Source organism: Xenopus laevis, chromosome 9_10S (assembly GCF_017654675.1).
Source record: "Xenopus laevis strain J_2021 chromosome 9_10S, Xenopus_laevis_v10.1, whole genome shotgun sequence".
NCBI classification, from domain to species: Eukaryota; Metazoa; Chordata; class Amphibia; order Anura; family Pipidae; genus Xenopus; species Xenopus laevis.
Genome location: NC_054388.1, coordinates 38242740 through 38259077, shown reverse-complemented (window position 1 = coordinate 38259077; position 16338 = coordinate 38242740). Strand labels below are relative to the sequence as shown.

At 40.6% G+C, this 16338-nt stretch overlaps 1 protein-coding gene across 1 annotated transcript in view; it reads right to left on the bottom strand.

The window, feature by feature from the left end:
* Positions 1-480: 480 nt before the first annotated feature.
* mmp24.S (matrix metallopeptidase 24 S homeolog) overlaps positions 481-16338 on the bottom strand; it is a 72315-nt gene continuing 56457 nt past the window's right edge. The window contains exons 6-9 of the mRNA XM_041578555.1: positions 5320-5534; positions 5077-5215; positions 2864-3130; positions 481-2393 (exon numbers count right to left, since the gene is read on the bottom strand). Coding sequence (XP_041434489.1) covers positions 2056-2393; positions 2864-3130; positions 5077-5215; positions 5320-5534 — 959 coding nt within the window. The 3' untranslated portion in view covers positions 481-2055. The remainder of the gene's footprint in view (positions 2394-2863; positions 3131-5076; positions 5216-5319; positions 5535-16338) is intronic.

Below are 16338 nucleotides of genomic sequence, written 5' to 3'. Positions count from 1 at the left end.
GTTGGTAAGAATCCATGTGCTTAAGAGCTGGACTCTGCTTGGAGGTGATTTTGAAAAAGCAAAGAAGAGAATTTCAATATTTCCTTCAAAATCAACCTACACTTAATGGAGCCCAAAAGACCCCAAAACACTTTTTCTAAGGTCTAGAAGATGGTGGAGTTCATAAATGGGAAAGTAGTAGATGCACAAAATGATGACAAAAACATTTTTCTGCAAACGCTAATATGCCATATGCCAGTGGTCCCCAACCAGTAGCTCGTGAGCAACATGTTGCTCTCCAACCCCTTGGATGTTGCTCTCAGTGGCCTCAAAGCAGGTGCTTATTTTTCGAATTCCAGGCTTGGAGGCAAGTTTTAGTTGCATTAAAACCAGGTGTACTGTCAGACAGAGCCTTAATGTAGGTTGACAATCCACATAGGGGTTACTTAATGTCCAATCACAGCACTTATTTGGCACCCCGAACATTTTTCATGCTTATGTTGCTCCACAACTCCTTTTACTTCTGAATGTTGCTCACAGGTTCTAAAGGTTGGGGATCCCTGCCACATGCACTTATTTTGGAGCTCTACCTTCCTCTACAACCACTTTCTGTTTAAAATGTCACCTCAAAAGAGCCAATTTGATGTTCCCTGAGCCAAGCAGCTGGTATGTCTACGATTTGCCCACGTACACTATATGAATGGGTCATTGTACCCAATAGGTGGCCTCAAGCCGTGACCATCAACCTGTGACATTTACGTGCAATCTGAATGCAGGTAAGTGGTCATTCTGAAACTGCTCCAGGTTGACAATTACTAGCCTACAAAATAGAATACAGCACGGCTATAGAGAGGCAAGCTCGATTGTGCCACTCACATGCATCAACACTGACATTCTAAATTGCACTCCATTTTACCCATCCAGATATAATATGCATGACATACACACAGACCTTATACCTTTGTTCTAGAAAACACCCTCCAGCATGTTCTCGGACTAAGCTGAATACTACTTCTAATAATGACACTCCTGGAGCACCCACGTATTAAATAAAATCTTAGTAAAATGCAGAAGTAGCTCTGAAATCAAAAATGGCAGAGGTTTAGAATTTTCCTTGTAAATAAAAACCAGCATTGCGTTGAGACCAACTTCTTCTTACATAAAATGTGAACATTCCCTTTGAAAAGTAGAGTGTTTTTAATACAGTACTTAACACTAAAACTGCAATCAGACATTGTTACGAGTTTATTCTTACTTGTCATAACTCCACAATGCCGTGTTTTGATTTTGAATTTTTATTTCGCTTTCTTGCTTCTACATGAATACAACATAAACCAGATATCGTCAAGGGTGAATATGATTTTTTTTTTTTTAAATCCTCTATTCTCTGATGTCAGAGATGGAAACCCTGAAAGACAGACATCATTTGGTGACTCTCATAACAATTTCTTTAGGCAAGCAGTTTCATTCCAAATTCAATAATCTATATTTAACAACCACTGTATGTAATAATTCTGACCAGCAGGGATTGGAAAAAAAAACTGGAGTGAGTTCCTTTTTGTGCATTTAAAAACATCTGGTTCCCTGATGTGCTAGTCTTTGTGCCTTATCTCAGGGTAAAAAGGACCCACGCCTCATTGTTCTTTGCTCAGATATATTGCAGTGATCGTTCTGAGCCATACTGGAATAACACGCATCGTTTCGTGTCAGTAAAAACAAGTTCATTAAGAAATATCAAACTTCGGTGGAGAAAGCTGGTTTGGAGATGTGTTCTCAGCCAGATAATTCCGTCCAGTTTTGACAAGAAATTCCAGCAATGGAATCTCCAGCTCACAATGTGATCCTTAAAAATGGCACACTAGAAAAAGATTGGTATGAGGCAGTAAGAATGGAAGAAGTTCCACTGTTTAAGGCCACCTACGTACTGAGCGGTGTCCCTCCTTACTGGTAACACTGGGATCGTTATTTATGTGATCTGCAGTAAAGTCTGACTGATGGTCCTGGACTTCTGATCCCAGCATCCTGTTAGCCCTCATTTAAACTAAAAATAATCCAAAAAAAACATTCCAGGTCATGTCATACCCACTCTTGCACCGGACGTTTATAATAGGTTACGTTCTGTTGGACCCCTTTGTTCTTAAATTGGAATATAGTATATACCAAGACGAGGATACACAAGGACAATATACATGGGATGACCACGGCTATAGCGTTTACTGTACTGGGCACGTCGTTGATGGTGACCATAATATCCACATCGTCGTGAGGCAGTTGGCGGTCTTTACTGTTTTTGACTTCTTTTTGGTTACAGCCCATCCAGTCTTTGACAATCGAACGGGGGTAGCCTGGCTCCACAGTTAGCCTTTGGTTATCAAATTTCCAATACTCTCTTCCTTTATAGAAATATGTGTATGCTGGGGGGGAAGAGAAAACACTCATGTCACTTTGTAGCAAAATCAGAGCTGAATCAAAAGGAAAGGAAAACAAGTCATTTTTGGAACTGTCCCCCCCCCCCTGAATAAGTAAATTTATACAAATCTTCTTTTTTAACATGTTTGAAATTACTTATGACTATTGATCTGAGGGTCAAATTAGTATACAATGTCAATGACATGAATCTTAAACATGAACTAACTCAGTCAATGGCCAAACAAATTAACCAACAACCATGAATAGAATCTACTCTATCCCAGATAGATTACCACTGGAATGTTTCATTGTTTTCTATAGTATATATTTGTATATTTTGTAACTAGTATAATTGGCATTAAATATAAGTCCATGTGTGTCAAGCTTTTAGCCTGGTCATGCTTAGGTTTTTGCTTTACAGTGTCAAAATATTTACTTTATATACTGTATATACTTTATAACTGCTGTTACTTACATCCTTCTTTGCTCACAAAAGCTCCTTGAGGTGATTCTGGAATTCCTTTCCATATTGTGATTGGCTTGGGGTACCCTGAATCTACTACTCTTTTTTCTTCATTGTATCTCCAGTATCGGTCTCCCTTAAAGAAGTAGGTTTTGCTAAAGGTCTCCCAGCGCAAGGCCGTGTCTATTCCTTCCCGCGGGAGACAGCTTCCCAGCTCTACAAGGCTGTGGGGATAACCTGGCTCAGCTGTGACCTCCTTAAAGACCCAGTACTTGTCTCCTGCAATAGAAAAAAAGCTACTGTGTATAACTGATGACAAGTGAAATGCAAACACTACAAATAAATCAAAATGCCCAACTAAAGAGAAAAGCTAATTACTAAAGCAAATTGGAACGTTTAAGGTCATTGAGTCAACTGGCGTATTGTAATGAAGGCTTAGGCAAATCCAACATTAATAAATGGTTGTATAACAAACAGTATGGAGTATACATAAAGTTGTCTCTGCATTTATCCTGTTTTACATTCTGTCGTATTATACATGAAACCTTTACTGTATTACTGTACCTTTACTGTATTTATACAACCATGTGTTCTGGGGCCATCGTTTATGGAACTAGTGCTACATTTATCCTACTATATTCTTTGGGGTATTGTATATAAAATTACACCTGTATTTATTCTGCCATGTGTTCTGGGTGCATTATATATAAAATCAAACGGTATTTATCCTGCCATGTGTTTTGAGATATATGATATTGGCCTTGTCATTCGTTATACATGTAATTGACACTAAACTTCTACTGCAAAGTGTTCTGGAAGTTGTGTTGCATGAAATTGCAACTATATTTATCCTGCCATGAGTTTCAAAAACACAAAAGTCCCCCCTGCTTATGATTGAGTGCGATTAGCCCCAGACACTCTACTTCTCTAAACATACATATTCAAAACATAATATATCTAAATCTGACAAATGGTCAAATACTTGAGGCATGTAAACATATATCATTGACTGAATAAGCGGGCAGGATACAAAATGTGAAAGGCATAGAAGAAAGCTGATGTAGAAATACAGTGAACAGAACCCAGCCATGGGGGGTGGGCAAGAAATAAAATTCTGAACAAATGTCAACAAGAGGGCAGAAAACATAACAATGGGCTAGATCCAAAAACAGTTAAACAGAAGGGTAAAGAGGATAAAGAGAGTTAATGTGGAAACCAGGTATGAATGACAAGAAGCAAGAGGAGAGGACAGAAAAAGGACGGGATAAAGGCAACAGAAAAAAAACCCAAAGGGGAGAGCTCAAGCACGAGGAGGGATGATGGGAACTGTTACACAGTACGGGAAAGAGGAAAAAGGGTAATGATACAGAACAGTGGCTTGTAGTAGTATTACTGTACTATGGGAAACCAGAAACGGAAGAGGAAGAAGCATGAGGTAAAGAATATAGACTCTGAGAATTGAAAAAAAAAGGGGATGGGAAAATGTAAAAGGGCATTATTAAAGCACATGCCTTAAAGGGCATCCAAAGTCTAAAATAGAATAATGTTAGAAATGCTGTATTTTGTATACTAAATATAAATATGAACTTACTGCACCAGCAGCCTAATCAAACAAATGATTTATGCTTTCAAAGTTGGCGCAGGGGGCTGTCATCTTGTAACTTTGCTAGACATTTCTGCAATATCAAGACTCGCACATGCTCAGTGTGGTCTGGGCTTCAGTTGGGAGGTTAAGCTTAGAGATCGTCATAAATTATCAAAACAGCAGTCAAATAATATCTGCCATAGAAGCCAATACAGCAAGACTGATTAATAATCATAATATAGAGACTGCACTGCGTCTCTGGATACAAATCTCTACAGGGAATCCAACAATGCTGCTCAAGTTCTGGGAAGTAAGGTGGGGGGGCTCCCCCTGCCATAGGTGGGGGGGCTCCCCCTGCCATAGGTGGGGGGGCTCCCCCTGCCATTTGAAAGTATGATCGTTTACCTGCACAGCAGTTGGGGACCATCTGACAATTCCTATCCACAGCAGTAAAAGAAGGGGGAATTGCACTGCATATAGTCAGGTTTATGATAAAAACTGTAGACATCTTTTAATTAAAGTATATTGGAGATAGATTTCTTTTTCATTAAAGAAAGTAAAAATGGGATTTTATATTTTTGCCTTTACATGCCCTTTAAGGGAAGAGAAATATGTTTCAGCCAGTAATTCATTCATTTACCTTTGAAAAAAACAAACTTGCCATCCGATCGTTCGTAAGCTGCATCTATTTTAGGTGGGAGTCCTTTCCAGAACTGTTCAATCTGCATTGGGTAACCTTCCTGTACCTTGTTGTTACGAAGGCGCCAAAACCAACGATCCTCCAAAAAAAAGAGTTTCTATTATTCACCAGTTTCTACAAAATGGAACTCCAAAACACAATGTTCTACAGTAGCCTAAGGCACTACAGTATTGCTTCAAGTACCTTAAAAACAAACATTTCTCCTCTAAAGAGAGCCACGGTATTAAAATTTCCATCACATATATTTGGCCTGGAGCCTGTACTGGGTGGCTTGTCTCCGAGAGGCGGTCGTGGGGGCCTTGGCTGCCTTTCATGTTTCCTTTCAGAGGTGGAATGGATCCGTCGTGGTGGGAGAGTGGGAAGAGGTCTGGTCGGCTCCATGGTTTCTGCAGGGGGCCCTGGAAAGCATGAAATAATATTACATAGTTAAGTAGAATTTAAAAAAATGACCTAATTCCATAAAGTTCAACCCCTCCAAACACATATGAACACATATTTATACCGACCCATCTATACACTCCCATATATACTGTACCAATATCTATACTAATTGTAGATTTTAGCATCACAATAGCCTTGGATATGATTCTAGAAATCATCCAAGCCATTCTTAAAGGCATTAACAGAACCGGCCATCACAACAACATCCGGCAGTGCATTCCACAACCTCACGGCCCTCACTGCATACCTTCCAACTGTCCCGTTTTTCTCGGGACAGTCACTATTTTGACAGTCCCCGGATTGTTCCGACTTTCTCTTTGATCTCCTGCACTGAACAGGCAGAAAAGGATACAATATTTCTAACTTAATTGGCTTTTGGCAGAGAGCAGAAATTCAGCTCTTTAATTTTTTGCCGCCCCTTTTAACTGGCCGCTCACTGCTGCCTCTACTGCTGACAATTGTATTATAGATCAATTGTCAATTTCTAATGTGTTAGAAACTGACATCTAATAACACTTGGCCTTCAAGTTATGCTAGGACCAATCACAGTACATATAACTTTTTGGTGGTATGCTTCCATAATACGTAAGTATGGAAACATTATTGGACAAGTTGAAATATATAAAACTATTGCAATATGCTGGAAGGACACCAGATGGCGCAGAGTTTTCACTATTTTGCTAGAGAAGACAATTCCGTCACATGGCTCATAGGATAATTTTCATATGATTGATAAAGTGAAAATGATTATGATCAAGTTGCTGTCGCTAATACAATGTTCTCATATACTTGTCACTAACCAAACATTTCTTCTGGTCATTTAACCTGTAAAAGGATTTTCAACTCAAATCTCCATTTTTTAAACTGTGCTTTATTACCTTAATCACCGTCTCCACAGAGCAGCTTCCTCCTATGTCTCAACATGCGGTGCTGCATTTCTACACTACGGGGGTTATTTATCAAAATCTGAATTTATCTAATTATTTTCTGAAATATACTCCAACCAAATCCACACGGGCTATTTCCCCCTATTTATCAATACATTTTCCCAAAAATTCCAGTGCAGGAAAAAATTAGAAAAAAATCTGGAAAATTGTATGAAAATTCGAATTGTACTGATTTTCGTGCCGAAAATTTCGACATATTTTTTTTTCAGATTTTTGCCCGAAAACCACAAAATCTTCGGATTTTTGCACGAAACCCAGCGCAGATCAGGATATCTTCAGGACTTCTCCCATTGACTTATATGCAACCTCGGCCGGATTTCCAGATTCTGACTTTTTCCATCTTCGGAGTGTAATAAGTCATGAAAAATTCGAGTTTTTATTTCACGGAAAATTGAATTATATATTAAAAAAACTAAACATTTTTGGGATTTTTGGCATTCGGACTTTAATAAATAACCCACTATCTGTTCTCCCTCTATGTAATATTTATTAACCGTAAGCTCATCTTTTAGATTGTCATCTCATTTGCACAGGGTCCTCTTTACCTCCTGTATCATTTATAGGTTGTTTTTATATATAAATCTGCAGCTTTAATGTATACACCCATTTATTGTATGATGGCACTTTATAAATACATATTAATTGTGTTAATGATCACAGTAAAATGTACAGCCCTGCAATATAAATAGAACTATACTTCCAAGATAACAAGAGTTTCAGATATAGTGCAGGACAGAACAGTACTTTACATATTGCTTTCATATATATGAATTTCAATAACAGCAGAAACCTTGCAAACACATTTATTTCGAAAGCTTTATGTACCCACAAACTCTGCTGTACCCAGCATGAAATAGAGCAATTTCCCTTTATAAGAGGGCGTTTAACGTTTCCATTTCCCTATAATGAGAGTCATTTCGGCTACAGCTATTCCTGGGAACGCAGGATTTTTAAGGCTGCAAACCCTCTGTGATAGTCACGCATTTCTGGGTAAAATATCACAATAACAAAGAGTTTGGCCATTTGCAGCTTTTCTTTCTTTTGAAATTTAAATTTGTGCAGACTGCCTTTTTTTTTGTATAGAACTATTTTTGGACACCTCGATTTTGGAAATCAACTTTCTTTTCCAGGAATACTTAACTCCGATTACAATTGGAATTTTTTAATTCAGCAAGCTAAAATGCCTTTAATGGATGTGTATGGATATACAGACACTGGTTTTAATTGTAATTACAAGTACATTTTAAATTACTGAAAATGTTTAATGAATGTATATTGGAAAGTTAAATACTCTTGTATCATGAAAAAAAATTGAAATTTTTGGTTCACTTATTATGAAATTTAAACAGATAGAATATGCAAATCAGTGGCATAACATTTTCACTTGCAAAAACTATTTGGGGGCTCCTCCTCTATGCACCAGCTACCCTGTCCCTCCCATAAATATACTTGTCTGTGTTGGCTCCCACAAATAGTTACATAGTTAAATCGGGTTGAAAAAATACAAAGTCCATCTAGTTCAACCCCTCCAAATGAAAACCCAGCATCCATACATACACCCCTCCCTACTTTTAATGAAATTCTTCTATATACCCATACCTATACTAACTATAGAGCTTAGTGTCACAATAGCCTTTGATATTATGTCTGTCCAAAAAATCATCCAAGCCATTCTTAAAGGCATTAACTGAATCAGCCATCACAACATCACCCGGCAGTGCATTCCACAACCTCACTGTCCTGACTGTGAAGAACCCCCTACGTTGCTTCAAATGAAAGTTCTTTTCTTCTAGTCTGAAGGGGTGGCCTTTGGTACGGTAAATAGGGTTACTAAAGAAACAAATGCAGGGAAGAAAAGTTACAGATAAAGCAAGTAAAGTAGGACAAGATGGCTCTAGCAGGCACGTGGATACAGCAGAACAAAATAGTCATATCTGGCCTTTTGCCTCCAGCTGGACATTCTTACTTGATATCACTGTTGGCCAACATGCATGCATTCAGTAGTTCAATTCAAACGAATCACCCACCACAGCCCGACATGGAAGGGCCACCAGTTAGATAAGGGGATATAAAAAGCCATACGGATGGTAGAAAAACAAACCTTTAATACTGGGCTAAGATCCAACAAGCCTGCATCCACTGCCTTTTTGCAAAACGCAACATATACATTCAATTTCTCTCCTCCTCTGCAGACTGCCAGAGGCCGTTGTAGGGCTGAGAAAAATCTTGGAATTAATAGGCAGCTTGGCGGCTCCAGTAATGATAAGCCCTGTGCAAAATGTCAGCACAGGCTCCCAAATATAGATAAGAGCCATGCTTTCATGGCACTTATGCTTTAAACGAAAATTATGATTACCTGGTCCTTTAATGACCTTTTCTATCTTGAAATTCAAGCTTCTGGAAGAATCTGCGGTCTCCCAAGACAGTGCAATTGATGTCAACTGCAATTCCCAGCATTCACCCCTACGTACAGCTAGAATGCTGGGAGCTGTAGTTCTAGCAGCTGGATCTAATTTCCTAATCTAGACAGTTTTGTCGATACTGTGCTTTATTTTACAGCAACGGACTGGTCCCTCTAAGGAGCCCTCTAAAGAAGTTCCAGTCAGACTGACAAGTAAGGTTAACATTTGACTGTAGATTTACAATTTAGCATGTCCTCCCAACTATAGGATACTGTCACTGTAATATTGAAAAACTGGAAAAAAAAAACAAATTCACATGACTCACCAAGTACTGGAAGGTGCACCACCCTGAGCTTTCAGCTAGGGGAGTGGATCAAATTGTATTGCTGCCTGTAGAACAGGCACTCAAAGAGCAGTCTTCCAAACAGACGTGTAAAATCCAAAGATAGTTTATTTAATTGCACATACAGGTAGCCTTTCATGTTCAACAAACACTTGTTCATAGGTCGATGGTTATATGGTAACTGTAACCCTGTTATTAGCTAAGGGAAGACCCAACCACATGTTTGACCAAAATGAGGGACCTAACATTGAAAAGAATGAAGACCTCTGTCTTAGAGACTTGTCCATTGTGACAGTCTCCACACCATACATATTACGTCTGACCTGCTTAATGACATATACAAAAGAAACGCCCACTGCTTGGTGATGTTATTTGGCATAACCAAAACTCGATTACCTTTATGACTGATAATAATGACATCATAAGCAACAAAACCTCTCTTCGTGTTCTCTTTGGGAGGGGTAGAAATGGACACATTTATGCTCTGCCCCCTTTGTTACATCACAGGGATGATCACGCCAATTCTTTCATATTGTCACACCAAGGACTGGTTCCTTAAAGGAACAGTAATACAAAAAATGAAAGTGTTTTAAAGTAATGAAAATATCATGTACTGTTGCCCTGCACTGGTAAAACTGATCTGTTTGCTTCAGAAACACTACTATAGTTTATATAAGCACGCTGCTGTATAGCAATGACGGAAATTGAAAAAAGGCTATATGGTACAGGTTAAATAGAGGATAGGGGGAATGAAGACCGTATAGGTCTGAATGTATTTAGGCCAGGCCCCCCTTCCCCCATAAGGTGCTTGTGTTGTGTTTGCCTCCCCCAACCCTTCCCAGCTAGCCCCTCAGGTAGAACAAAGAAAGGGGCTAGCCACGGCGGGAAAAAAGTGGGCGGGTTGGGGGAGGAAGTGGAGGAGGAGCGTGGGGCAGGGCAGTGTTTTTAAGGGGATGCCAGTGTCGGACTGGCCCGGCGGGACACCGGGAAAAAACCCGGTGGGCCCCGACCCTCGTGGGCCCCCGCCGGGCCAGACCCCCTCTACCAGTATAAAAATGTAGAAAAAGGTTTCCGGCCAATTGCGCATGCGCACCGAGAAGCGCTGCTCGCGCATGCGCACCGAGAAGCGCCGCTCGCGCATGTCGGCGTTTGAGCGGCGCATACACACAGTTCGGCGCGTCACAGTAGAGGGGCGGGGGGCCCTGGACCAGCAGTCCCGGTGGGCCCCGGGCCCCCCAGTCCGACCCTGGGGGATGCTCTTGTGAATTGCTCATACTTACTTGTTTTTTGTTTCCCACCCTCCCTCCCTAGGTAAGGTGGATTCGGTCGAGAACAAGGTGCTCCAGGGTTGTTACAACCGATCGCCTATTTGGGGTCAGGAAGGAATTTTTCTCTTTGCACTAAAATTGGCTGAAAAGTGCTAGAGTTTTCGCCTTCCTCTGGAGTACCGTTATCTGTGGTGGTCAAGGCATCAGTGCAGCTCTAGGTCTACGAAGTGGTTATAGTGCAGGCCTACCTTGGGTGAGTCATGAGTGTGCATCAGACTGGGACTGCACGGTCTTCTCTGATGCATGCAAGTGACTGGGTTAGCGCCATTATGCACAACGAGGGAGCAGGGGGATGGGCAAAAAGGCGGTCACTGAGTGCGCCCGGCCCCGTGATCCCTGCTTCAGGTTTTTGGAAATCTTTTGGGCCATTGAGCCCACGTTTTTTGAGTTACAGATTTTTTGGGCAGGAGCCCACGTTTGGAGAATGAGAGCCGCAGCTGGGGTCAGGGTGTACCTAAACTTTGATTTTTTAACTGTTAAATAAAGCTTGTGACCTCCACAGATTTTTGCCATAACATGTCTCTGTGTTTTTAATTGAATGGAAAAGGTGCAGATTGGGGGGATAGGGGGTTCCTTGGCCTAACAGATATCATTATGTTCTACAGAGTTTAACTGCTATCTGCTGTGTAACCTGAGCCTTTTCTCCATTGCTACACAGCTACACATTTATATAAACAATAGTAGAGTTTCTGAAGCAAACACTGCAGTTTTACCAGTGCAGGGTAACACTGCATTATATTTTTAACTTTATAACACTTTCATTTTTTGATGTTACTGTTCCTTTAAGCCTACAGTATGTCAAGCAAGCAACACGCAATGGTTATCTTCTCAAAACAATGAAAGCCAGGGCTTTATGATCATGTGTCCCAAATGCTAACACTGCTATCCGATACTTCAAGATCTCCAGTCAGGAGTTGTCTGCAAACAAGCCAGTGTGGCGGCCATGTTGAATCTCTGGCTGGCAAGAGGAAGAGCCACCTGTATGAAGAGATTCTGACTGACTTCCCCTTGTGTTCTACTTGTCTCCCAGGCTATGTTCAGGCTTTGGGTATCTCTTTTATCACATTACGCCATGTGACTGCAGCCTAAAGCAGGCAGAAAATTGTGACAAGTGTACCAGTCTGTTCTGAGGCATGGGGAAAAGGAACATGAGGTAAACACCACCAGGGAAAACAAAATACGAAGCTCCAGAGCAAAATGGCTGCCATTATCTTTTACAGAGACATCTCCGTACAAGCGATGAGATTATATCAGGCAAACAAACCGTGCGTTTTACCACAGTTCACCTGAGGTGAAAGCAGAGACACAAAGAACACCACAGCCTTGTCGGAGAATAGTCAAATGATCCCTAATGGCTCGCCTGCATGCATGCCTTTGTGGAGATCCGTGCTAGGAAGGAGGGTAGACAGCCTGACCCAAGAGGTTGTGCTCGTTTGATGGATTTAGAACAAGGGCTGGGAAAGGCTTTCATGTTGTTTCTGCAGACATAACATTGGAATATGACATATAAATTAGAGATGCACCGAACCCACTATTTTGGATTTGGACGAACCCCCGAATCCTTAGTTAAAGATTCGGCCAAATACCAGGGAAACCCTGACCCGCATACATATAATACTGTGAAGCAATACTGTCAGTCACATTCCTGAACCAATAAGAACAAAGCTTATTGCCATATAACAAACAAGTTGAGAAGTTCCAGCTCTGCTCCACATGGCTGCATCATCCCTAAGCCATAGGGGCAAATTCACTAAACGACGAAGTGCCTAATGCTAGCGTGAATGCGCCAGCATAGCGCATTTTCGTTAATTCGCCGATTCGCTAACGGACGCTGGTGTAAATTCGCTAGTGTTACTTCGCACCCTAACGCCTGCCGGATTTGCGCAACGGACGTAACTACGCAAATTCACTGACGAGTGAATTATTCTGAACGCTACCTTTTACGCCAGACTTCCTTCGCAACCTCAGACCAGGCGAAGTGCAATAGAGTAGATAGGGATTGCTTCAAAAAAAGTTAAAAAAATTTTTAAGTCCCAAAAAACCCTGGCGTTTTTTCATTTTTTATGGGTGATAGGCTGAAAAAGGATCGAAATTTTTTTTGGGGCTACCCTCCTTCCCCCCTACATTTACTAACTCATGGCAACTTAACTATACAGTGGGCACATGTGTAGGGCAAAATAAAAATTGTATTTGCTGTTTTGAAGGTTTCCCAGGCTTGTGTAGTGCTGCTACATATACCTCCATTGTAACTTGAATTTGGCGCCGTATGCAAATTAAGCATTGCTAGCGTAACTTTGCTTTGCTTGGCGAATTAACGCTAGCGCAACTTCGCAAACTTACGCTTCCCCTGAGTGCAACTTCAGATTTTAGTGAATTTGCGTAGCGCTGGCGAAAATACACCTGGCGAAGTGTGGCGAAGCGGACGATGGCGCAACAACGAATCTTAGTGAATGTCCCACATAGTATCTGGCCTGCTATAGAGGGCGCCCTCTAATGTCCCCTGTGCTGCATAGTAATAAACATGAACAAACATTTCCTAAAAGGGCTGCTGTTAAACATTACAGGTTCCTAATTGGAAGTTCTTACAAATGGCTGAGAAATATAATGCTGCACTTATAATGATTGTAGTGAAAGAAAAGTATGCAAAACATAAATATGATCATTTTCTGTGATATGGCTATTCTTATTGTAGTAATCTGCTTGTGTGGCCATTTTGATTAAGGGCATTCCTGCTGTTTTGCCATTGTCTTCATTCATTCCTGTTTAGCTCTGCCTGTATAAGCTGAGCGCAATAATGGGGCAGACCACACCTACCTGCCATGTTGTAATAAATGTACCAGAAGCAGGGGTGTAACTACAGAGGAAGTAGACCCTGCATCTTAAGGGGGACCAGAAGGTATAGGGGCCCCATGAGACCCTAATTCATATACAGTTTCAATAAATATTAGTAAAACAAGTCTACCTCTAAACATTTTGGGGGCTTGAAAAATAATTTGCTGTGGGGCCCAGTAATATCTAGTTACACCACTGAGTCCAGAAGTTACTGTGCTTGTCTGGCTGCTTTGCCTGAACTAACACAGCAGAATCATTTAATCCACTACCAGCCAGTTTATCATATTACAGCCTAACCCATCATTATAATAGGTCTAATATCCCTTCAGTGATGTCTGACAAACTCTCAAGAGTCAGTTATAAGTTTTGTATATGATTTGTAGGCTCCAATGTCTCCTCCTAGCTGTAATCTTGCACCAGTTAGCTTTTAGTCCTGCCCCGATGTCACCAGCACTGCCCCCCACAAACATGACCGGCCCGCCCCTGTCCATTTTTGCTGAAAAAAAAAGATGGCAACCCTAGACTGATCATATGCACACCTCTTCTGTATAGTATAATGAGTGGGTCTTATGAGACGTCTCTATTTTATCACTATGGCAGCTTTGTCAAAAGCAGTGTAAGTTTGTGAGTGAGCAGAGACTACCCATAGGTGAATTTTCCCATATGGATTAATCTGGTATATAATCTGGTATATGTGGCTCAGTAAAACAGCTAAATGACCCACTGGCGGATGGAGTTCAGCAGCACAGTCTTGTTGAAAAATTCTGAACTCACTCTAAGGAAAATACTATTTTTCTAATTATATTATTGTATGACATGCACCTGGATTGCTGCTGGGCAAGAAACTGCGCAGTTCAGATTAGACAGTATTAATTATACAATGTCCCTAATTAGTGATGGGCGAATCTGTGCCACGAAATTCGTGATACAGTGAAAAATTCACGAAATGCAATGGGCGTCAAAGTAATTTTGACGCGTGTCAATTTTAACGCGAGCTACAATTTTTATACATGCAACTATTTGGTCCAAATTCATTAAAGTCAATGGGCGTCTGAATAATTTTGACATGCAACAATTTTTATGCAATTTTTTTTGATGCATGGATTTTTTGCCAGCGATGTGACGGTATTTTGCGGCAAAATAGGGTAATTCGCGAATTTGTGTCTGGGCTGATTTTTTCACTATCCCTAATCACCAAGGCTACACATTGTACTACATAAACTTTTAGGGGTCTTTTATGACCACAGTTACCATGTTGTTTTAACCACAAAGCAGAATGCAGGTGAGATGTGTGACACAATTGTATGTATTACAATTTGCACAATTATATTGTGTTCTGACACTAATCAGACCCAATTGCTTTTTTCTAATTCTGGGTGTCGAAATTACTGATGTGACATGCGTGTGACATGTGCGCAGTTGTGCTCTCTGCACTAGTGTTGTGCCCCCCCAACCCACTCTGATGTGAAAGGGGTAAGCACTGGGCAGGGGTGGCATCATTAGAGCACTTTTGTTATAAATGAATGTAACCCATTGTGCAGATTGTTGCTTCTATATAAATAAATTATGATCCCCTAAAATTGTCCCTGCCTAAATAACCCCTTTTGTTTGTACACAGTACTCAGGAGTGGCTGCTCATATAACCTACACATCATACTATACAGAATTTGTGTGCACATCATCATTCCCACATCTCTGGCTAAAACTATTATGTAGTAGTTGAACTATAGCTAAGCACATTATTAAGAGACTGCTAAAAGCTAATTGGTGTAAGATTACAGCTGGGAGGAGACATTGGAGCCGAACAATCATATACAAAACTTATAACTGACTCTGAGAGTTTGTCAGACATCATTGAAGGGATATTAGGCCTATTATAATGATGGGTTAGGATGTAATATGATAAACTGGCTGGTAGTGGATTAAATGATTCTGCTGTGTTAGTTCAGGCAAAGCAGCCAGACAAGCACAGTAACTTCTGGACTCAGTGGTGTAACTAGATATTGCTGGGCCCCACAACAAACTATTTTTCAGCCCCCCAAAACGTTTAGAGGTTGACCTGTTTTACCAATATTTATTGAAACTGTATATGAATTAGGGTCTCATGGGGCCCCTATAACTCCTGGGCCCACTGCAGCTGCAGGGTCTACTTCCTCTGTAGTTACACCCCTGTTTCTGCTACATTTATTACAACACGGCCGGTAGGTGTGGCCTGTCCCATTATTGCTCTCAGTTTAGACAGGAAGAGGAACAGGAACAGGAATGAATCATAAGACAATGGCAAAACAGCAGGAATGCCCATAATCAAAATGGCCACACAAGCATACAATAAGACTAGACATATCACCTAATATGCTTTGTAGTGTGCCTTGTATATATATATATCTCCAGTATAATGGATATTGTGAGTTGGTCCCTAAGCTGCAGAATAGAAAATAATATGCAGAATAGAAAATAATATGGGGAGCTACTGGGGCATGTTCCGAAGTAAACATCTTCCCTGCTAAAGGGCTGTGGTTGTCTTTGGATGGTACAGAACCCTAAAAACATAATGTTCAACATTTCAACCATACATCTTTCTCACGTTTTAGTTCTCCAAAGACACCTAACATGATCAGTTCATCTGAAAACACCTTTACAGTACTGCTGCCTATCCTGTGGCAGATTTATCCATGAAACAAAGAACAGGATTATATACATTCACAATTTCTCAGGATCACTTTCACTTTTCTGGTTAGTGTTGACACTTTACAGTCACTTGAATCAGCATGAAGATATGCAGAAAATAGAAGAAAAAAAGAGAGAAGGCTTACAACTGCTGCGGTGTTACCAAACACAGCCAACACGTCGCTGTTACAGGTTACATTATTGAATGAAACTAGGTTACTGTTTGTTAATTTTTAATTATC